Below are 24,493 nucleotides of genomic sequence, written 5' to 3'. Positions count from 1 at the left end.
TTGGCCCTGGGGCTGGTTTTGTTCAATATCTTCATGTTCAATGATCTGGAGGATGGTGTGGATTGCACCCTCAGCAAGTTTGCAGATGACACTAAACTGGGAGGAGAGGTAGATCCGCTGGAGGGTAGGGATAGGTTACAGAGGGACCTAGACAAATTAGAGGATTGGGCCAAAAGAAATCTGATGCGGTTCAACAAAGACAAGTGCAGAGTCCTGCACTTAGGATGGAAGAATCCCATGCACTGCTACAGACTAGGGACCGAATGGCTAGGCAGCAGTTCTGCAGAAAAAGACCTAGGGTTACAGTGGACAAGAAGCTAGATATGAGTGAACAGTGTGCCCTTGTTGCCAAGAAGGCTAATGGTATTTTGGGATGTATAAGTAGGGGCATTGCCAGCGGATTGAGGGACGTGATCATTCCCCTCTATTCAACATTGGTGAGGCCTCCTCTGGAATACTGTGTCCAGTTTTGGGCTCCACAGTACAAGAAGGATGTGGAAAAATTGGAAAGCGTCCAGCAGATGGCATCAAAAATTAGGGGACCGGAACGCATGACTTATGAGGAGAGGCTGAGGGAACTGGGATTATTTAGTCTGCGGAAGAGAAGAACAAGGGGGGATTTGATAGCTGCTTTCAACTACCTGAAAGGGGTTTCCAAAGAGGATGGATCTAGACTGTTCTCAGTGGTAGCGGATGACAGAATGAGGAGTAATGGTCTCAAGTTGCAGTGGGGAAGGTTTAGGTTGGATATTAGGAAAAACGTTTTCACTAGGAGGGTGGTGAAACACTGGAATGCGTTACCTAGGGAGGTGGTGGAATCTGCTTCCTTAGAAGTTTTTAAGGTCAGGCTTGACAAAGCCCTGGCTGGGATGATTTAGTTGGAGATTGGTCCTGCTTTGAACAGGGGGTTGGACTAGATGAGGTCCCTTCCAGCCCTCCTGAGGTCCCTTCCAACCCTGATATTCTATGATTCACAAACACAAAAATTCAATTTCATTAAAAAAGTTAATAAAATGTCAAAATTCAAAACATATCAACTAGCTCTGCTGGTTAGCTCTTTATTCTTTCGTCAGCATGGGAATCCTTGTGCTATGACAACCACTCCTCAAAGAAGGGGAACTGGTACAGTCCAGTGGGTAGGGCAACAGTCCTGGACTTAGGAAACCTGTGTTCAATTCACTGCTCTCCCATAGACCGCTTTGAGATGTTGGCCAAGTTACTTAGTCTTGCCAGCCCAGGCCCCATTGATTTCAAAGGAAGTTAGGAGTCTAAATGCCTTTGAGGAACTGGGCCTCTGTGCTTCAGTTCTCCAGCTGTAAGACAATAGAACTCCCCGGCCTCACACTGATGCTGTGAGGATGAATACATTAAAGATTTTGAGGTGTTCAGATACTATAGTAATGAGCCCTTCTAAGTACCTTAGGGTAGGTCTACACTTCTGATGGTGTGTAGAGTACAGACACTCCACGCCCTGCTAGCATTGGTATGAATAGCAGAGTAGACAGTGAGGCACACTCCACGCCCTGCTAGCATTGGTATGAATAGCAGAGTAGACAGTGAGGCACAGCTTAGGTGAGTAGAACAGTGTGTCCTGCATGCCTGAATTCTGGGGTATACACTCTACATGCCCAAGCTGTGCTTCCCATGTCTATTCTGCTATTTTTAGCCATGTCGTGTCCAGCTCTCTCCCTACTGCCCGAGGCTTTCCCTGTTGAGCAGCAGGGAATAGCTCTGGTATTGGGGAGGCAGCAGGGAAAGGCTCCAGCAGCACCCCATTGCCTGAACCTTTCCCTTTTGCCTCTCCCCTGCCGGAACCTTCACTGTTGTGTGTGTAGCTACACACCGTAGTGAGTGTGAATGCCTTTTCCTGCAGCATGTAGCTACATGTACTCTACATGCTGCCGCAAGTGTAGACAAGGTCCCAGATAGACTGTATGGTTATTTACAAGTAATTATACTGTGGCTATCCGAATCCCTGTACACTGTTTGGCTGCTATAATCCCTCGGCTCTGATTGATTTCTATACTCAGAATTGTCATGGTTTCATTTTGGCAACAAGAATTCTTCGTCACCATCTAGTCTCCTTTCAAACTCCCAAATTTACATGAACTGGAAGGGGGTAAATCCTGAAAGAAATGAAAATGGGTCTATTAAAGAGAAATTCAATTCCCCCCTGCCCACATACACATAAAACAAAAACGAATGGAAAAACCCACCATATACTCTGAAGAAGAGCAGGGAGTAGAGAACAGTCAATGAAGCTTCTTGCATCTACTTTTTAATGGTACAACACATAGTGATGTAGGGATTTTAAGTGAGCGATTAGCAGAATGGGTTGGGAAATGAAAAGATACTTTGTGAACAATTTCAAAATAGTTTCTATTTCACAGGGTTTGATGTGGACTCATTTTCCATTTTTCAAAACATTATGAGCAAATTACTTTACTGAAACCTTAATAAGTATTATACTAACATGTTTTCTACATATTTTACAAAATCATTATCAAGGTCCTTTACTCAAAGTGTCAATAATTTAAAAATGATTTTGACAAAAGTGTCAATAAAATGTCCATTAAAAGTGTGGAAGAAAATTTCACAAAATCAAAGAAAATTTTGGATATGTTGGGACATTTTCATAGAAAGTTTCATTTTAGAAAAAAGTCCATTTTTCAACTAAGAAATATTTTTGTGTGGAAAATTTCAGCCCATTATAGTGAAATGCAATAAACGTGAATGAAATACTGTATACAATAATGAAAAGGTATATGCATAGAGCAGTTTTTATCTCAGTATTTTAAAATAAATAAACCCCAGCAACAACACCCTTAAGAGAAAACCTGTATGCAAAAGAAAAGTGACTTCAGCTTTCCAAGAAGGAGTGTCTTTCCTCTTCAGTCATCCAAGCTGCCTGTTAAGCACAGACCTCAGTCCTTACAGCCTGTGGTCAGCTCCTAATTGGCAAAACCATGCCAGGGGAGGGGCTTACCCTATAAAAACTTATCCACCATTTTGAAACTCTTTTCAAACAAACACAGCTCTTAATGCAAAGAAGCATGCAAACAGGTAATTTACTGTTTCAGTTAAATGTTATATTCCTAACTGAATCTGCACCAAAGAGAAATTTCCCTTTGAAAACAGATGATTTAGATTATAAGTTATTTCTCTTAAGGTTGGCGAAGGAGAAGAGAGAGTGTAGAAAAAACAGCAATAGGGAGAGATGACCGCTCTGGAATAGATACATTCCTTCACCCAGCCTGTCTTCTCTAAAATTACAAAAGGAAAGGCAGGAAACAGGGAGAAGGAAATAAAAACCCATTAATCCTATGCATTTCAATCCTAGTGGCATATTCAAAAAAATGAAGAAAGAGATCAATGGAGCTGCTTGCCCCACATTTGGAGTCTCAGATTGGCTTTTCACTATGTAAATGGATGTTTTCCATACTTATGTACTAAGTTTGTGATTTAGTTGGCCTGTTAAGGCAACTATGTTTAAAAACTAGGCTCACAGAGTGTCATTAAGGAAACCTTACCACAGGTACATTACACCCACATTGTAGCCAGTTGGTAAAGACAGCTGTGCATTGAGGACAAGTTGCATTAGCTATTGGAACATATTGCTTATAATGGCAGGGTTCACAGCATCAAGCTGAGTCTCAGGAATAGCTCACTATGCAGAAATTTTGTTATTGCTCCCTCAAAGTTGCTTCTATCAGTTTCAAGCTTACAGTTTTTCCCCCATCTTCTTTGGTCATATCAGCAATAATAATATATACTTATATAGTGCGCTTTGTTCACAGATCTCAAAAAAGAAAATTACAAATGAAGGATAAGTATCTTATGGATGGAGAAATGGATGGAGCCCCAGAGAGTAATTGTCTAATTTCACACCATGAGCTAATGACAGAGCAGGGATCAGAATCCAAGTCCACTGTCTTCTATCAGCTGAACTGTGTTGCATCCTCTGATCTGTGTGTGTGTGTATATATATATAAAACAATTGAATAGTCTTTTATAACAGCTACACGATGTTGTGCTCACGTCAGATGCCACTAGCTCACCAGTGTAATGCCAGGTCAGAAATTTCATTGGAGATTCCCAAGGATTTCATAAGTGCTGCAGGAGTTAGTATGGCGTAATTCAACAGGTGCTGCTCTTCCTCCTGGTCCAGTAACGATGTGCCAATGACTTAGTGTGGGTTTAAAAACACTGGGCTGTCAGAGAGGCTGTCTTCTGAATGCAGTGCAAAACCACAGCCCGGATCACATCAGTACTCCACTGAATGTTCTGAAAGTGTAAGGGTGTTAATGTGACTTGTGTCCTGGTCAAATTCAATTACATTTTAATACTGACATTCCCTTTTTGCTTTTATTTGCTTAGGATACTCTTCAATACCTATACTAATCTGTTATGAGGTTTTTGTTCCCACGCTTAGTTTCAACTCATAGCTTTCTGCAATGGGTGGATAGCTATATAGTTTAAGTTTGTACAGCATTCTGGATCCAGGCTAAAATATGGTATATTAGAGTGGCACAGCAGCAAGACTGTAGTTAAGGTTGCATCATCATTTCTATTTAATGGCTGACCTTCTAAGTCCTCTGAAATCGATGTGTTTAGTTAGATTACATTGAAATTTGTTGTGCCCCAGAAAGGTGCAGAGTAGGGTTGGTGGTTATTTGGGGTTATTTGCACTAGGGGTTGCAGGGATAGGGTCATTTGACCAAAGGGTTCATGAGGTACAACTACCCCCAAAAGTAGTTTCCTCCTCCTGCCTTGTACTGTTAAACTGAGAGATGCTAATGACAGGATGAATCAGACCTTGTAGAGATTGATGGGTGTGAAATCACCCTTCAATTAACATAATTAAGGATAAGTTAATCACAAGCCCCCACCTAAGACAAAAGGAAGACTGGACTGGACTGAGTGGCTGGAGGTTGCTACAATTCGAGTCATGGATGGCAGTTTTTTTGGGGAGAGGGCAATGTCTTTGGGGAAAAAATAGACATGCAAATGTTTCCTGGAAGGGGTATTAGGAGCAGAGAAGTGGGAGAATAGGGCAAGAGGAGTTTAGGATTGTAGTGCATGGAGGAGGGTTATCAGGAGAGTGATAGACGGGGGAAAAGGGAAAGAGGTTGGGGGCTCAGGTGAGGGAGGTATGGTGCACCCCAACCTTCCTGCCCCCAGCTTTGCCAGTGCACCCAACCCCCACTGTAGCCCACAGCTCTGCCAAGGCACCCGAGCCCATGCACAACTCCTGCTCTGTGGGGCAGGAACTATCTGTTATCATAGTGGCATGGCAGCATCACTATAGTTAAGGTTCTGTCGTGACTTTTGTTTAAAAGTTGACTTTTCTAAGTCCTCTAAAATTGATGTGCTTAGTTGGATTCTGTTGAAATGTGGTGTGCAGATTAGGGTTAACGACCCCCCTTTGGGATCATTTGAGCAAAGATATAAGCCCTGGAAACAAAAGCCATTTTCTAAAAGTTTCTAGGTGCTTTTTGCACAGAGATCTGATTATTGATGTGACGAGGATCAAAATGGTCTCAGTCTGTCGAGTTTTACCGAAGGTGGTGGATGGCACTCAAACATTTTGGGGAGACCCAAATTGAGACTGGGACTTAAGGACATGTTCGCTTTACTTGAGTAGATGTGCGGACTGGAAGGATTACACTGTGGATGCACCAGTAAAGAAAAAACCATCAGAGTGTTTCTATGAAGCTACGTGCTTGCCTGAGTAGTTTGAGGAAATGTCATGACGTCATTGGCCTGGTGAACACCCCACCACTGACGTTTCTAATTCAAAACTTTGTGCATCTGTGCAATAAAGATTTAATAACTGATGTTGCTGCAAGTTGTCTGTTATAATACTCATGCAAACTTAACTCTGGCCTCTCTCAGCAATTCCCCAATAAGCCCTTTCCTTTTAATAAAGCCACATACCTTTACTCTGCCAACCAGTTACTGAAATGTACAAGCTCTTCACTTCCTTTTACAACCCATTCACTTACCCACAAAATTCCATCTACCATCATTACATCATCTAACACTAGCTTCTCAGCATGTTAGGTGAAGCTCTGTTTCTTGCAACGCTTGTACATCACTTGTTACTGAAACAGTCAGAGTTCACTTCTGGAGTGTCCTATGGTCATTTGAGTACTGAAGCATTTAGCAGCTCATACAAGAGATGCTGTACTAACACCAACACAGATGTGGTAGGGCTTAGAGTTCAATTTTTAAGGTTAGATTGTTGTTAGGTGAAAGTATGCCCTACTGCACTGTAGTGTGTGTCAGTCTTGTGTGGGCTCTCTTCCTACAGCGGAATTTAACCCTGCTTGTATTATGGTGGTGCCTAAAGCTTCTGGCTGGGATTGGGGCCTCATTGAGCTAGGTTCTGTCCAAACACATCAGGCAACATGGTCTCTGCCCCAAAGAGCTTAAAATGAAGGCCACAATCCTACAAGCTGACCCCTGTGGGTGGTCCCTTGCATGTTTTGAAAGTCTATTGATTTCAGTGGGACCTCCACATAGGTTTGTGGGTTTGGAAATGTGGAGTAGCTTGCAGGATTGGGGTCTAACTAAAGACAAGAAATGCAAGGGAATTTAATAAACAGTAACAGGAAGCAAGGCTGGAAGGACAAAGTGTATCAGTAAAAACAAATACAAATAATGATTACTCAAAATTATGTGCACATCTTGATGGTAAAAAGGGTTTTGTGATCATGTGGGATGGATTTTTTGTTCTAAAATTCGGTCAATATGGCCTTTCAGTTCTTATTTCATTAGGCAAATTAAATGTTTACACTGTTAATTATCATAGAATCATAGACTATCAGGGTTGGAAGGGGCCTCAGAAGGTCATCTAGTCTAACCCCCTGTTCAAAGCAGGACCTAATCCCCAACTAAATCATCCCAGCCAGGGCTTTGTCAAGCCTGACCTTAAAAACCTCTAAGGAAGGAGATTCCACCACCTCCCTAGGTAACACATTCCAGTGTTTCACCACCCTCCTAGTGAAAAAGTTTTTCCTAATATCCAGCCTAAACCTCCCCCTCTGCAACTTGAGACCATTACTCCTCATTCTGTCATCCGCTACCACTGAGAACAGTCTAGATCCATCCTCTTTGGAAACCCCTTTCAGGTAGTTGAAAGCAGCTACCAAATCCCCCTCATTCTTCTCTTCTGCAGACTAGACAATCCTGGTTCCCTCAGCCTCTCCTCATAAATCATGTGTTCCAGTCCCCTAATTTTTGTTGCCCTCCACTGGACGCTTTCCAATTTTTCCACATCCTTCTTGTAGTGTGGGGCCCAAAACTGGGCACAGTATTCCAGAGGAGGCCTCACCAATGTCGAATAGAGGGGAATGATCACATCCCTCAATCTGCTGGCAATGCCCCTACTTATACATCCCAAAATACCATTTGCCTTCTTAGCAACAAGGGCACACTGTTGACTCATGTCTAGCTTCTTGTCCACTGTAACCCGTAGGTCTTTTTCTGCAGAACTGCTGCCTAGCCATTCGGTCCCTAGTCTGTAGCAGTGCATGGGATTCTTCCATCCTAAGTGCAGGACTCTGCACTTGTCTTTGTTGAACCGCATCAGATTTCTTTTGGCCCAATCCTCTAATTTGTCTAGGTCCCTCTGTATCCTATCCCTACCCTCCAGCGGATCTACCTCTCCTCCCAGTTTAGTGTCATCTGCAAACTTGCTGAGGGTGCAATCCACAATCCTCCAGATCATTGAACATGAAGATATTGAACAAAACCAGCCCCAGGGCCAACCCTTGGGGCACTCCGCTTGATACCGACTGCCAACTAGACATGGAGCCATTGATCATTACCCATTGAGCCCGACGATCTAGCCAGCTTTCTATCCACCTTACAGTCCATTCATCCAGTCCATACTTCTTTAACTTACTGGCAAGAATACTGTGGGAGACTGTGTCAAAAGCTTTGCTAAAGTCAAAGAATAACATGTCCACTGCTTTCCCCTCATCCACAGAGCCAGTTATCTCATCATATATACATTATTATACACTTGAACTATGGTTTCACTTCACAGCTATCCGAGTAATAGCAATATACTTCTGTAAAGTAATTAAAAAAATAACTCTTATTCATTCTTGTTCTATTCTAAATTTAGGATTGAGTTTAAGCTAAATGGAGTATAATGATCTTTTCTTTTTTCCTAGATGTATAATTGTTTTATGATGATTTGTTCATGTTTTATTTAACAGTAGAAAAAATATTAACTCAGCACTGTTAGCTTTTTTGAAATATTTTCATATAAAATACTGTAAAAAAAAGAGAACCTAAAAGGTCTCACTTCACAACACCTCTCATTTTAGATAAAATATTAATGCTAGCATCTTTCATAGAGAATAGTGCAATGGATACTGGTTCTTTGAAGCACTGAGGGGGGCTAAGTTTGACATTCCCTATTTTGTTTTCAGTGGATGGCAAGTGACCTTCAGAGCCTGGAGCAGCAGGTCTCTTGAGCCCTGATATCCACTTGGAGCAAAACTGACCACTCTGGCCCATCCCAGATCTGATTCTCAGTTGCGGGGGTGTGGATTAGTATTGGCTTTCAGCATAGACAAGATGTTGCGTAAGTCACCCTGCCCCCAACTCTCCCTCCAGTGCTATGAATAATAAACACAGTGAGAAGCTGCCAGCAAATTGATGTGCTGCCAGTGCATGGCTCTTTCTCCCCACCCACCCTTTTCCCCCTGCACTTTGCTGGACCTGCGAAGCCTAGTGTGGGTGGAGGTGAAGCACATCTGGAACCAGCTGGTGCAAATGACACTAGTAAGTGAACAGACATTCTAAACCTAACCCACCCAGTGGGAAAGAGACTTAGGTCACAGGAGAATAGAATGCAGAGTATTATGATGATGAAAAAAATCAGTGTTTGTTTAAGGATCAGGAAGATTGACCCAGCCCCTTCAGATTGCCAAATATTACACGAAGCATCATAAAACCAAATTCTAACCTCTTGTTGTCTTCCCATTAGGTCACATTAAGCTTTGGCAGTGAGGATGCTCTTTCTTGGTGGTTTTCTCATTTGTGGTTTGCATTTGGCCAAGCTTACTTTTTAAAATTTATTTTATTTTGTAAATGGTCAATGATAGAGTAGAACTCTAAAGTGTTCTGGCCAAAATTCACTGCAAAACCATTTTGTATTAGAAATAGTTTTTTGAAGAATAGCTAAGAAAGTAGAACAAAGCATTTCAAGCTGTGACGTTCCCCCACTGGTGTTATCTGGACTGGTGATCTGCTAGGTCACTCCAATCCTTGACTCTGGGAGCCAGCCTTACCCTGCTCTGCTGTGAGAACCCCCACTCCTGGGCTGTTCACGCACAGCCTCTAGCATGTAAGCTGCTCTTTGGATTGTGCAACTGAATGACACAAGCCAATATCTCCGGTCCCAGACAACCTTAGGAACCTCCGTCTTGCAGTGTCCAGTTATGCCTGCTGGTTGCTGCAAGCTTATATGAGTTCGTCAATTTAACAAAGAAATTAATATGTACCAGGCTTGTTCTCCCAAGGGGAGTCTCTGACACTCTTCAATCCAAATGCACTACTTCATGTAAAATAAACAGATTTATTAACTATAAAGATAGATTTTAAGTGATTATAAGTCAAAGCATAAGAAGTCAGATTTGGTCAAATGAAATAAAAGCAAAACGCATTCTAAGCTGATCTTAACACTTTCAGTGTCCTTACAAACTTAGATGCTTCTCACCACAGGCTGGCTGGTTGCTCTTCAGCCAGGCTCTCCCCTTTGATCAGCGCTTCAGTCGCTTGGTGTGGTGTCTGTAGATGTAGGTGGAAGAGAGAGAAGAGCATGGCAATCGTCTCTCCCTTTTAGCATGTTCTTTCTTCCCTCTTGGCTTTGTCCCCCTCCCTTTCAAAGTCAGCTGAGCATTACCTCTTTGCAGTCCCCAACTGCCCAAAGAAAGCAGGGTGACTCATTCAAGAGTCCAAAAGATCCTTTTGTTGCTACCTAGGCCAGCGTCCTTTGTTCCTGTGAGGCTGGGCTGGGTTTGTCCCATACATGCCCTGATGAGGTGTGAACTGTCCCTCTGCTCTTGGAGAGTTTTTACCTGGGTTTATTTTAAGTCATGAAGACACATTTTCAGCCTCATAACTATATACATGAAATTATAACCTATAATATTACTGTAACAACAATTACTATAACATCAATGCTCAGTGCATCACAAGCCTTTCAACGACACCTGACATGACAAACTTTGCATTAAATACCACACAATCATTTTATAAAGATGAACATGGCGGGTTAGGGTGTTCCTACAAGGTTCAGAATGTCACACAAGCCCATATTGAAATAAAGAAAGGAGATTTACTGATGGCGTTGAGCCCCTCACCTTCAATTGTTACCAATTTCTTACCCTCTGAGCGTCTACAAATCTGGTGTCTTGTGGATTTCATCACATAAGTAGCTATCTCTCCAAACTGAGGAGCAACCAGGAAAATGAATGAATATACTCTCTCTTCCTCTAAGATTTATTAACCTTATAACATGCTTGTTTATCCTTCCTTTGTAGACGCCTTGGTTTAGTCTGTTTGTACTTACAGTAATTCAGTTTGGCCATTACTATCAAAGCACCAAGATGTGATTCCAAATAGATATTTTCCTAACATTAAGGAATATTCAGTGTAGGTGTGGTGGTATAATGGATTGTTTCCTATATATGAACTTTCTAAAGTATGAGAAAAAGTATGTAGGTACAAAGCTGGTTGGGAATTTTCCTTAATTTTTTTTCCACAGAAAACATGGTTTCCCCAAAATCAATATTTTCCACAGATTTTACCAATATTTTTCAATTTTCCGATCTAAACAAAACATTTTGGCTAAGGTTGACCTGAATTAAAAGTTTGGCATGTCAAACCAAATTAAAATACTTTGTTTCAGGTTGGCTTGATGTTAATCTATGTCTACTCGAGGTTCCAAAGTGCCTAATGCTTCCATTCTCTGCAGTGAGCTGGGCTCCCTTGCCTGACTACATATGCTGCACCACAGTCTCCCCTCTGGCAGAGCCACTGTGGTGCATCCTGGGACTGCAGTCTGTCCAGGGAGCCCAGCCCAGATGGGAGAATGGTGGCCCAAGAAATCCCAGCTGAATTTCCTATTAGGCAGCTGACAGGCTCAGTTTTATGTTGAACCTACACAAAACAAAACTTTTTGATTTGGGAATGTTGAAACATTTCATTCTGATCAAAAATATCAAAACAAAACCTTTCAACATTTCTGAATCAACTTTTGGAAGTTTTCATTCAGAGAAGTTTACATTTTTGGGACAAAAAACAATTGGTATTTCCCTTGGGATGGAAATTTTTGATCAGCTCTACAAATAAGTAAGAACAGTGGACAGGCAGTGACCATATGTCGATATTGTTCTCAAACAATATCACTTCTCAGATTTTGAGATGACAAGATTTTCGGGGAAAATATATTGAGTTTGTGTATGTTAAAATGAAAAAAATAAATCTGAAACTCTAGGTTCCAGCATGGGTTACCTTTCCTTTAATTCTGTCTGTGAGTTTAGTGTTTGTATGGGCACCAGACTAAATACTCTATAATCCAAAGACCTTTTTTCAAACACATGCCAGAAGCAGCACGGGCAGCATACTGACTAATCAACGGGCTCTGACTTTGAACTGGAGAGACTACAGTTTGGGGATTCTGCACCTAGACAGTCCTTGGCCCCTCTGCTGACATTTCCAAGAAAGGTGGCAGCTGTGCCAGTGGCTTAGCTAAGATGGGCAACTGGGTTAGGAACTGGACTGAGACTATCATTCTACTGAGGTCACCAACCAGCTTTCAGGTTGTAGCGATCTTTGGTCATTATTGACCTGGGATAGATCTGTGCTAGTAACCAAAAGATGAAAAGTTCTCTAGACCATTACCAATCCCCTGAGAAAGTCAGTCCCCCAATTTAGTATCCTTGTCTCTAAGTTCAAGATGGTTTAAGTGCCCCCAGGGCTGCTTGTTGTAGCGACTATAGCATAGTACTGTTGTTGGGATGGGGACACAGCTGTGATGAGACATAAATCAGGATCCCTTTTACTGCTGTCTGGGGGAAAGTTAAAGATTAAAAATAAAAAGTTCAAGATTCCCATCACCTTTTCAAAAAGGAAGGGAATCTTCTGGTATACTGACTAATATTCCTTCTAGAAAACTGATTCAAATCTCTAAGGCTATGAGTGAGCTGTGGAAATTGGCTGACATATTTACATACACAATAACTGCACTACTCTTATTTTATTTTAAAGTACTTTGGGCTATAACTTGACTATAATGTAAGCTGTACCAAAGTTGTCTTTTATTAGTAAGTCCTGACTCATGCAGATAATAAACCTCCTCCCTGTAATAAATATGACAGACATAATAGTGTTAAGACACTGAACTTTATTTCCTGGCCCCAATCACCTGACTTGCATTAGGGTTATGAAGGTTAATATCCATGTCATGTGCCAGTGGTTGACATCCACTGACTCTGGTGGCTACTGTTACACTTAGAGAACATGAACTGTGGTATGTTCTTATGCTGTGCACCAAGACCTCTCCCCACAATTGTTTCTCTTTACTACTCTGAGTTTACAGCCTCTTCTAGAGTCCACCAGTACTGCTCCAAGGACTAGAAAGTGGAAATCACTCAGGAGCAGGGGAGGTGTTTCTTTTCCCCAGAGACATGCCTCTGTAGTGTCTCCACCCCCTGACACCTTCAGAAGAAGGCCTAAAGCTAAGGTGCTCAATTTGGATGCACTAATATGTTGTTGTGATGACATACTGCCCTGACTTAAATGCTGAGGTGATATCACATTGCCTTGTCGATAGTGGGGAAGCGGTAGACGTGGTATATCTTGACTTTAGTAAAGCTTTTGATACTGTCTCACATGATGATCTCATAAACAAACTTGGGAAATGCAACCTAGATGGAGCTACTATAAGGTGGGCGCAAAACTAGTTGGAAAACTGTTCCCAGAAAGTAATCATTAGTGGTTCACAGTCATGCTGGAAGGACGTAACGAGTGGGGTCCCACAGGGATCAGTTGTGGGTCTGGTTCTGTTCAGTATCTTCATCAGTGATTTAGATCAGTGGTTCTCAAACTTTTGTACTGGTGACCCCTTTCACATAGCAAGCCTCTGAGTGCAACCCCCCCTTATAAATTAAAAACACTTTAAAAATATTTAACACTATTATAAAAGCAGGCTATGGGATGGAGAGTGACAGCTCGCGACCCCCCATGTAATAACCTCACATAATAACCCTGCAGGCTCTTGACCCGCAATTTGAGAACCCCTGATTTAGATAATGCATAGAGAGTATACTTACAAAGTTTGTGGATGATACCAAGCTGGGAGGGGTTGCAAGTGCTTTGCAGGATAGGATTAAAATTCAAAATGATCTGGACAAACTGGAGAAATGATCTGAAGTAAATAGGATGAAATTCAATAAGGACAAATGCAAAGTACTCCACTTTGGAAGGAACAATCAGGAGTTCTGCGGAAAGGGATCTGGGGGTCATAGTGGATCACAAGCTAAATATGAGTCAACAGTGTAATGCTGTTGCAAAAAAAGCAAACACCATTCTGGGATGTATTAGCAGGAGTGTTGTAAGCAAGACACAAGAAGAAATTATTCTGCTCTACTCTGCGCTGATTAGGCCTCAACTGGAGTATTGTGTCCAGTTCTGGGTGCCACATTTCAGGAAGCTTGTGGACAAATTGGAGAAACTCCAGAGAAGAGCGACAAAAATGATTAAAAGTCTAGAAAACATGACCTATGAGGGAAGATTGAAAAAATTGGGTTTGTTTAGTCTGGAAAAAAGAAGACTGTGAGGAGACATAGTTGTTTTCAAGTACATAAAAGGTTGTTATAAGGAGGACGGAGAAAAATTGTTGTTCTTAACCTCTGAGGCTAGGAGAAGAAGCAATGGTCTTAAATTGCAGCAAGGGTGGTTTAGGTTGGACATTAGGAAAAACTTCCTAGCTGTCAGCATGGTTAAGCACTGGAATAAGTTGCCTAGGCAAGTTGTGGAATCTCCATCATTGGAGATTTTTAAGAGCAGATTGGACAAACACCTGTCAGGGATGGTTTGGATAATACTGAGTCCTGCCATGAGGCAGGGGACTGGACTAGATGACCTCTCAAGGTCCCTTCCAGTCCTATGATTCTATGAAACAGTAATGTCACTAGGTGAACTGTGATTATTTTGTAGCTCTGTGTGGTGCTTATTTGGGCATCACCCCTTGCTTCTCTTTTTCCTTCTCTCCCAATTCTTTCTCCGTGGCAGAACAGAATGCTATCTGTTAACGCATCTGGGCATATGTGGTTCACACGAGGGGTGCTCAGAGCACTGGATGTGTCCCTTGATATTATAGTCGCTCCCATATTAACATTCATCACCTCAATTGCACATAAAGTCCATGCTAGTAACATGATACCTCTCCTTACATGACTTCAGTTAATTATTTGCCATTTTCATACAAAACTTTTGGCTTCTATATGAGCTATGGACAGTATTCTTTGAATGCCTGAGCTACCATGTTTCCCTGCTAAGGTGACAGTAAGCACTGCCAGTCACATGGCTAGGATTCAGGGTGGGATAAGTGCCACAGTAAACTGAATTTGAACTCTGTTTTTTCCATCCCTCCCCAGGGATCCATAACTGTCTAAACATCACGCTTGGCCAGCAAAATTACTGTTGATGTGCAGCTGGTTATAGAAAACATTGGTATGTTATCATGAGCATTTCTGATTTTTTTTATTCAAATGCTAAAGGTGATTTAAATCACTTACTCTAATCAACAATAAAAACAAGTTTGATTTAAATCAATTCTAATCTTTTAGTTTGTTCCCCTTTTGGTGGTAATTGAGCCAAAGCATTTCTGAACACTGAATTCAAACCAAAATTCTCTGATGTAGCAAAAGTGTAGATTGGGGTAGTCAAAATTTTTTTTTGTCATGGTCCAGATTTGTTGATCAAGGTATAGTCAAGGTCCAGACTCCAGAGAAAATAGGGTTTAAAAAAAAGATAATAAGTAAATAAAAAGATTTTGGGGTCCATTTAAAAGCATCTGGGTGTGTGTGTGTTGGATTTGTCCTGTGGTCTGCCTGTTGACTTCCCCGGTATATGTCTTGTTGGGGCTGCGACCTGGCTTAATAAGTTACAGTTCTTCAGAATTTTCATTCAGTGTTATAAAAATGGAGAACTCTTCTGATTTGCTGGACATTAACTTATTCATCAAATAATTTATTATTTTAAGCACTCAAAAGTGTGCTAGGCACTTCACAGAAAAGAGTACAGCTCTTCAGCTAGCTTTAGTCTAGCTTCATTGACTTCAGCGGAGCTACACCAAATTACACTGGCTAAGGATCCTGGCCCAAGAACTTTGTCCCAAATTGCTTCCAGTGTAAATTCAACATGACACAATAAGTAAAGGAATAAAGGTGGGAGGGAGGTCATCTCAGCAAATCAGTTCAGTGAGGTAAATGGTCATTCTGATAATTGCATTAGTTTGTTTTTAAAAAAATATTCCCTCCCTGAGGAAATATTTGCGAGCTCTGTTAGAATTAAATAAAAAACATGGAAACTGGCATGTTTGTTTGTTTTCACTTGTTTGGGGGAAAGGGGCTATATTCAACAACAAACTAGATAGTACATTGTTATTTGTAAACTATGAAAAGACTGCCAGAAGCATCTTACCTCAGGAAAAGATGAAAGCTACGTAACAGAGGTGTATACTTATGCTTGTCAACTCCCTAAAAACTGAACACATTGTAAAGGCCTCCAAAATGTGGCACAAAGGGACAGAATGCACAGTTGTCAAATTTTGCTCTTTATGCATACATCTATTTAGGTACACTGCTGGGAAAGTACAAATTTTGCTACTCCCTTCCTTGAATAAATGTGCAATATCTGTAAATTTAGCATTATAAATTTTCATATCAACAAAAATAATAACTATGAAATCATATATGTACTTGCCACAAGTCTTTCACTGTTTAAGAACATAAGAACGGCCATACTGGGTCAGACCAAAGGTCCATCTAGCCCAGTATCCTGTCTTCCGACAGTGGCCAAAGCCAGGTGCTCTGGAGGGAATGAACAGAACAGGTAATGATCAAGTGATCCATCCTGGCAAACAGAGGCTAGGGACACCATCCGTGCCTAACCTGGCTAGTAGCTTCTCCCTGCATTGCTGTTTTCCCTGGTTTCTCCATGGGTTTTTACTTCCACCTCTCCTCCAGGGAATGAGGAGCCCCCACATGCACTTCTGCCAATGAACGGTAAAAAGTTATACTCATCACTCTGAAACTGCCTGGCTGGTAAACATGGAGCATGAATATGGGAGTCAAGGGAAGGACTGGTGGAATACTTTCCGTTTTCTTGTCAAATACGAGGAACTCTGGTGATGTCTTTATGTGAAAACTGCACTTGGATGCTGGAGATAAGACTGATCAAATTTTACTGATGAAAATGAATGTGGGACCAGAGTCAATGTCACTACAGTTTCCTAACTGGCAGAACATGAGGGGCACAAAATGTGATCTGCCTCTATTTGCTATAGATGATAAAAAGTTTGGACAAAGGTAAAGAACTACAGGAAAAGCTACTTTCTTTTAATACTGTGTGTTGCCTTCTGCTTCACCGTAGACCTTCTATCGAGAACTTCTCCCAGGTGTTTTCTGCCTGGTTACTTGCGACAAATGTCAAGAAAGAGTATATCTCCTCCTTCTTGACTTTCTCAGAGTACAGAGCTGTTTGGATCTAGAGATTTAGTTTGGTCCATTACAGAGCTAAGGGCTTAACCACAAAATTGAAATCAAATTAATTTGTGTGTGTGTGTGTGTGTGTGTTCAGGATCTGGCCTGTAACTGTGAAGTTCTCTTAACCATTCTCATGCAGCACTTCCTTTCTCATAAACAATCAGCTGACTGGAAAGATGGTGGCTTCATGTTACTTTGATCATTTTAAATTATTTTTCAAATTAAGAAATTATTGGTGTTCTACACATGTTTGCAACTATATGAAGTGATTCTAACATTTTAAGAATAAATTGCAGTTTCCCTTTAAGTTCCCAGTGGATCACCCGATCCCACTGGAATGCTGCATAAGCACTTATAAATCTGGCCCTGCACGGATCTCTACAAGGTGTTAAGGTGAGTCCTGAGTTATTCTTGGAAATGGATACAATTTGGAGGACTCTAAAATGTGCTCACAGAAGGTGAAAAAACCCAGAAAGTATGTGTTCTAAAGAAATACACACAGCTGGAAAAAAGAACTGCCAATTAATGTTAATTTACAACAGGTTTCAAGAGCTTGACTTAGATCATAAGATGAATGCGGGGGGTGGGGAGAGGGGTACACAGAAGGGAATCGTGTAGAAGTTCAGGAAAGGATACAATGTGCTGGGGAAAAAATGTATAACCAACAACATCTGGAAACTGACTGAAAAGAGGAAACAAATGAAAGTGCAACTCATAACAGAAAACAGAATCCACATTGCAAGCAATTAGGAAAGATCAAAAATATCCCAAGAATGATCTTGTGGTCAAGTGACATGCTACAAGAGACAAATGTGGTATCTTCTAACTTGGAAAGCAGCATCTATATTTCTGCATCCAAACCTGTGCAATATTTAGCCTACCCAGATGTACTAGCTGGAAAGAAAAGGTGCTAGGATTAATGGAGGTGGGTTTTCAAAGATAGGTATAAATGAACAAACTCCTTTGCCCCCTTCATGACTCTACTGTCCATGATTGTCTTAAGACCATTGTAGTTCTTTTACAACCTGAGTATGTAGCTGTCATTTCAGAATAACCTACCTCACTTATGTGCTACCAGAGGAGCATCTTTGGTTGTCTGTACATAATATATCATTGGATAAATACTGCATCAGCATGACTGCTCATAAATCATGCTATCATCACTCTTTCTGATCATATGGAGCCAATAAGAGCTTTCCCTATCCATTTCAAAAGAATGCAGAATAAACCATTCAAAGCAACCCTAGCACACATGGGTTTAAATGTTACAACTGGGTTTTGCTCAGTTCCAGTAATATTACTTAATAATGAACTATTCTGCGTCTCAGGCGATACGCATATGTGCATCACTCAAAACACACGCTGGCAATACGTACACATGCTACTGGATGCCTGGTTACCTGAGGACAGAAGTGTATGGGGAAACCATTAAAAATGTTATGAGTAATTTGGCAATTTTCCTCATAATGGACAATTCTTCATGTTACACCTGAGTTTACCTCCATACTCTCAAAAACCTGTGCGTTATATCATTTCTCATGAGATAAGAAACTCACAAATGCTTGGAACCAAAAATAAACATGATGGAAAAACCTCCTGGTAAAGAAATCAGTCCCATATATTATCTCTATTTAAATACTGAAAAATAACTTAAAATGATAGATGAAAGAGGAAGCCACTGTCTTACTAGTCACCTGATTGTTTATAAAAAAGGAACTGATGCTACTTGAGAACAGTCATTGAGTTCCACAGTTGCTGAAGCTGTACTGGGCCCTGTGACCCTTACTGTGATATCTTTGACTACAATTACATCTTATCAAGGAGAGAGCTGTTCGCCCCACCAATCCGCTGTGGAGAATGTGGCGCCCAGTCCAACTATATGCTTTTGAAGACAACGTTATCCCCACCTCCACCCCGAGTTTACTTTTTAAAGATAAATGGTAAAAAGAGGCAGCTAATTTTTTATCCCTTCAATGTGTTCTATCCTTTTGCAGAAACACATTTTGTGTCGGGTTTTTTTTTGTTAAATGTAAAATATTAAAATGATCCCGTACCTTCATCTGCTTGTCTTTTAGATTATAAACCCTTCAGAACAGGGATTGTCTCTTCTCTATGTTTGTACAGCCCCCAGCACACCATGCCCGAGTACCCAAACACAGCAATTGGGACTACCATAATACGTGTTTAAAAAAATGACCATACGGCACTACTATTCCTCAGCAAATACTCAATATTAGTTACCACAGCCTAAGTCTCATGGGAGTGGAAGCAGTGTGTACAGCAGAACTTTGCAGCAGCCAATCCAGACATGGGTTGAAAAGCTGGTTCTGTGCAGATGGCACCTCTGTGCTAACCCCCCCTCCTAACTCCAAATGTCTGAGTGTACATGTACATACTGTACATGCCTCATGGCAGGGCACAATTTCAGCTGTAGTGTGTTAGCCAAACACTGGTCCATGGAACACTTAAGGATAGTCTGTGGGAGAGCTCACTGGTTCTTCCTCCTTGTTCTTAGTGGCTACATTTAATTACACAAAAGCTAAAAAAAACCCACTGTTTTCCTCATAGTTGCCACAGGGATGTTATATGGTGGACAGTGAGCTAATCTACAGTATTAGTTTGAGAATCCCTGTGTACAGATGCACTTTATAACTTTTTAGCCTTTTATATTTGACTTTCCCAGGCACATAATGTCACTCCCTATTTGCTTATTAAAAAAAAAAATGTAACAAAGAGCAGCAAATAAATATTCAAAATCCAGTAGTCCCAGTTACTTGGTTTATAATGTAACAATGTGATGTGAACAGACTTTGCAGGACATCAAGAAACCATCTTTTTGCAGGACATCAAGAAACCAGATCGTGATGATTGGGAGTATGGGTTGACAGCAATGGAGTGTGCCTTGCACCTGGAAAAGAATGTGAACCAGTCACTCCTTGATCTGCACAAGCTGGCAACTGACAAGAATGACCCTCATTTGTGTGACTTCATTGAAACTCACTGAAACTCATTGAAATTGTCTTGTGGGGTTGCTGTCTTAAAAAGATGTCACATGCCTGCCTCAGACTTTTCTTATACTGTAGACAAAATGGCTGAAAATACCTCAGCTCAGCAGTTTGTATAGGAAAAACAGGCGTTAATATAGTCAGACAAATTGTCAATTTGGGCCCAAGCCATCATGTTCTGAGCACCTTCGATTTCTACTCATCAGTGGGAGTAGAGGGCACTCAAGACTTTGGAGGATTGGTCCCTTAATGGGTAAATGTACACTTCAGGCCTGGTTCTAGGAGAAATGTATCAATGAACCCTGCACCAATTTTGCTAGACACTGTACATGGCTCCTGTTTAGTTTTATGTCTTGCGTATTATTATGAAATTCACTCCTCATGACTGATCTTCAGTGCAATGTGTTCTTTGTTTAATTCTTCCTGTCATATAATAAAACTAATAAAAATGACATTTCTAGTCCGGAAATCATAACGTTTGAAAGAATCACAACATTTTGTTGCTAATTTTAAAAAAGAATTTAAAAAATACTTGCTGGCTAAATGTCATGCTGTGTGTCTTTGCAATCTACATTTTTAGGAGCAATTAGTTACAATTGCTTAACAGAAATGTGGGGTCTTTCTCTCATTCTGTCTTAATACACTTTTAAAAAATACTCTGAAATGTAATTTTCTGACTAAAATACTTTTTTTTTTTTGGTATTTTCCCAAATCATATTTGGAAATTCCTTTACCTCTGTTATAAGTGATTGAGCTGGGAGTTATTCCTCATCTTATTGCTTCTCTTCATCCTTCAAACCCATTCAAACAGCTGTTCCTAAAGCTTTCGTGTTGTTTGGGGGGCTTCCCTGTTGTTCAGGAGTTGATGGGTCGTCTGTTGTCTGATTGAATATCTCTTTCCTAGGCTAAGGAAGAATTTTCAAGAATATCCATATCTGAACAAGAGCTCATGCAGATTCCACCCACAGTTTAGTTGGCAGAGAAACTAAATGGCTGCAGCTCATTTTCCCCATTCATGTGTTTCCTGTGCTACACAGGTTTTGAGTCAGTCTAGAGTAGACAGGTTATTTTTCATAAATAACAAGATTTTGCCAGGACAGTCTCAATTATTTTCTATTTTTAAGCAGACCTCTTAGCTCCTGGGGCAAGTAAGACAGATAACTTGAACCATCCAGAAACAAGGGGGAGTACACTGCAAGGCTGTCTGTCAGATAGAAGCCCACATTTTGGTCGACTTGGTTGCAAGCCTACTAAGTGGCACAATCTGTAATGCTACATGAAACACTGGCAGATTATATGCTGAGCATTTATTCATGAGGTCCACTAGGTGGCATATTTTTAAAGAAATGTTGAAAATATATCCAAGATGATAAACATTGTGGAAAAGTTTTCAAAACAAGTCAACATACTACACATCAGATATTTTAACAAGCATGTATTTTGCTGTCTGGGTTAGTCTTGCTGTTTCTTCCTTGCAATGGAGGTTACTTCTTCAAGCAAACACTGTTTTAGGAATGCGTTGGTGTGTTTTAGGTTGTAGCATAATATCTAAACAGCACCAACTATTTTAATCAATCCTTTGAACTGAAACGCCTGTCATTCCCAATCTTCTGCAGCATCACAGAACTTTAAACACTGCAGTTTTCCTTTTCTAACAATTGAAATTGCTTAAGTGGTGTTTGAAGCAAAATGTGTGTAATTCAGGATGAAATGACACATCACCATACCTGGTTTTTATAATATATTATGCTTGCTTTAATTTCCACAGAATCAAAAATTATTCCTTTTCATATATCTACAGCATTGATAATTATTTGAAACAATTGTCCATTGGTGTGGGGGGAAAAAACATTTCACTCCTTTGACTAGTAGCAAATACAGCCGTTGTAAAGAAAGGTATATTGATTTTAATTACTTCCTTGAATTAGAAGCTTGAGGAGTACTGATTGCAATGTTAAATTGTGTAGAGCTTTTCAGCAGTAAGTATTGCCCTTCTGCCTCATATCTCACCGGTTTCTTAAATGTTTGATTTGACTGTTTATATTAAAAAGACAAAGATCCATGATATAAGAATGTAATCAAATGATTACAATGAAAAAACGCCAAGCATCTTTTTGTGTAGTCGTGCCTATCTTTAAACATTGATCAGATAACTCAGGATTAAGTTACATTAAATAAATTAGTTGATGGGTGGTCTTAACAAAAATTAATATGTAAGATAAAATCAAAGTGTAAAGGCAAATCGAATGAAATTAATTAACCTCCCACGCTATTTAGAGAAGGATCCAATTTCAGCAGAAGCTAATGTTTTGAAAACATGACAGTTTTTGGCTTTCTTAGCAGGCAAATAGTTTGTGGGCATAAGGTATGACAAACCTGCACACATGTTTAGAAAAACCTTCTGGTTCACCTGAGGTTTCATGTAAAGCTTGACATGAAGGGTAGCGAGGTGTACAAGAATGAATGAGTAAATAACTCAATTTTTTTTATCTAAAACCATGCAGCTGTGATCTGAGAAACCTGCAAAAGGTGGTGGGGCAGGTTTCTGCTGGTTGGTTAACTGATTCTTTCTAAAATCACACAGGCCCCCTAAAAGTCTGTCTGAGTGGTGGAATGAGAGCGTGTGGGTGCATGAGAAGATGTAATTGAGTCTGGACTAGAGGTTTGAGCATGACAATGTGAGGTCAAATAAATTGGTTAGTCTCTAAGGTGCCACAAGTACTCCTTTTCTTAATGTGAGGTAGGATTCTTGAGTTCTGTTCTCAGCTCCATTGTTGACTTGCTGTGTGACACCCAGCAAGTTATTTAGGTCAGTATTTTCAAACATAGGTGCCTTAGTTACATATTTACGCATACTTAGTTGCATTTACATATTCAGTCACATAATACATATTTAGTGATTTATTTAAGTGGGCTATTTTGGGACCCACTGGTACTCAGCACCTCTGAAAATCTGGTCAAAATTTGGCCTCCCCCCACCCCCCACTTTGTTTCCCCTCTGAATAATAGTGATAATATTTACTTCATCATTTGTATTAAGAGGATTAATTAATATTTCTAAAATGCTTTGAATTCTTCAGCTAGAAGGAGCTCAATAAGTACAAATTATTATTATGAATTGGCATAATATTGATTTTTATGGGATGAAAACTAGCCCTTAACCATAGTCCTCTTCTGTAGACAGAGTGGTGGGTAAGAAAAGGAGTGAGAGATACAAATGATTTAAATTCAGTCTCAGGATGGACAGTATGTCTGTTTGGAATATTATCTACCTTTGACATTGTATTAGACGCTTAGAGGTTTTATGTAGACAGGCTGTACTGTATTTTAAGTGACATCTCATCTGAAGGAAGCCGCTATTGATTTACCCGCATAATGAACCTGCACTTACAATTTGACTGTTATAGATACTGTATGAACAGTCCCCAGGGGGTCACTTCAAGTTACATACCACTCTATTTTAATAAATGTGCATATTTTCTTCAAGAAGTGGAGTGCACACATTGTAACTTACTCTTTGGGATGAGTTTCATCCCTAAATGCATTTCTCCTGATGGACTAACCACCATCTGCCCAGCATTAAAGAAAACTAAATAGACATGAATGCAGTTCTGTGGATGTCAGAATACCTGTTTTGTGTAACAGATATGATTACTCAGGGATCACGAGTTTAATAAACAGCATGCAAAGAAGAGTCAAGCCTTTTCAGCTCATCACAAATATTTGGAAACGAGCTGTTGGTGAGGTACATACTCACCAGGAGCAGGAGGCTTTTACTAGCACACAAAGTTACAGTGCAAGCTCATACTGCAGAAGGACGTGCCTAACACTTTAACTGGGGGAGATCCACTTCATTACAACCTGGCTGAAACAAAGCAAATAGCAGAAACTTTGCAGAATGAATCGGAACAAAAATATGCAATTGAATCACAATTTTTTCTGTCTAATGCATTTTCATTGTGCTTGTTGCCATGACCTCTAGGTCCCATTTCTAAAACTTGTGAGCAATGTTCATCTGAAAGAGTCAGATTTGCCATTTTGTCACAGATTTCACCATTTTCTAAATGGCTTTATTCTTGCTTGCTCATTTCTTATAGCAAAACAAGGCTTGGCCAATCCTATCACTGCAGAAAGGATTGTGTAAACAGAAGAGTCTTATGTTGTGCCTTATGATGGGGTTTATAAATCCCATGTTGAAACAGGGGAAAGACTGGAGCACTGCTGGGGCCACCCCTCGGCACTGCCAAGCATGTTCCTGGGGAAAGGGCCAGTATAAAGAAAGCTCCAGCAGCCCAGATTGGGGGAGAGGGTGAGGGGGCAGGAGAGAACCCATTTCCTGGAGGAACACTCCACTGCAATAGTAGAAAAAGAAGCTTTTACTGAGGAGGTCTGACTGTGAGACTTCCCTCCTCCACTTTAGACATTACCCAAGATGTAGGGAAAACTGTGTGCAGGGGCACCAGAGAGTTGCTTGCATCAACCCCAAGACTCTGGGATTTGAAGCCAAGGACTATAACCCAATGATACCCATCCCCCATTTATTTTTTTTTGTACTCTGAGCTATAGTTGTCCACTCTAACATTACTTAAACTTCAGTTTAATCATACAGACACTTTGAACATCACTTGGTGTCACAGTGAGTCTATAGAATGTAGAAATCAATAATTAATCATTAGTTGCAGAAACTATTAAATA

At 40.5% G+C, this 24,493-nt stretch overlaps 1 protein-coding gene across 8 annotated transcripts in view; it reads left to right on the top strand.

The window, feature by feature from the left end:
• Nucleotides 1–24,493, top strand: part of ANAPC10 (anaphase promoting complex subunit 10) — a 301,742-nt gene that overhangs the window by 126,510 nt on the left and 150,739 nt on the right. Inside the window, exon 5 of one of the 8 annotated variants that reach the window (XM_073341244.2) lies at nucleotides 19,636–20,216. The exons of 5 other annotated variants lie outside the window; for them this stretch is intronic. In XM_073341244.2, coding sequence (XP_073197345.1) covers nucleotides 19,636–19,797 — 162 coding nt within the window. In that variant the 3' untranslated portion in view covers nucleotides 19,798–20,216. Of the gene's footprint in view, nucleotides 1–3,797; nucleotides 4,202–14,681; nucleotides 14,751–19,635; nucleotides 20,217–24,493 lie in introns of those variants that run through there. 2 more of the 8 variants (XM_073341258.2, XM_073341256.2) reach the window with 2 other exon arrangements.

The sequence above is a fragment of the Lepidochelys kempii genome, chromosome 4 (genome assembly GCF_965140285.1).
Source record: "Lepidochelys kempii isolate rLepKem1 chromosome 4, rLepKem1.hap1, whole genome shotgun sequence".
NCBI classification, from domain to species: domain Eukaryota; kingdom Metazoa; phylum Chordata; order Testudines; family Cheloniidae; genus Lepidochelys; species Lepidochelys kempii.
Note: the sequence above shows the minus strand (reverse complement) of the source record. Positions and strands in the feature narration are given on the sequence as shown.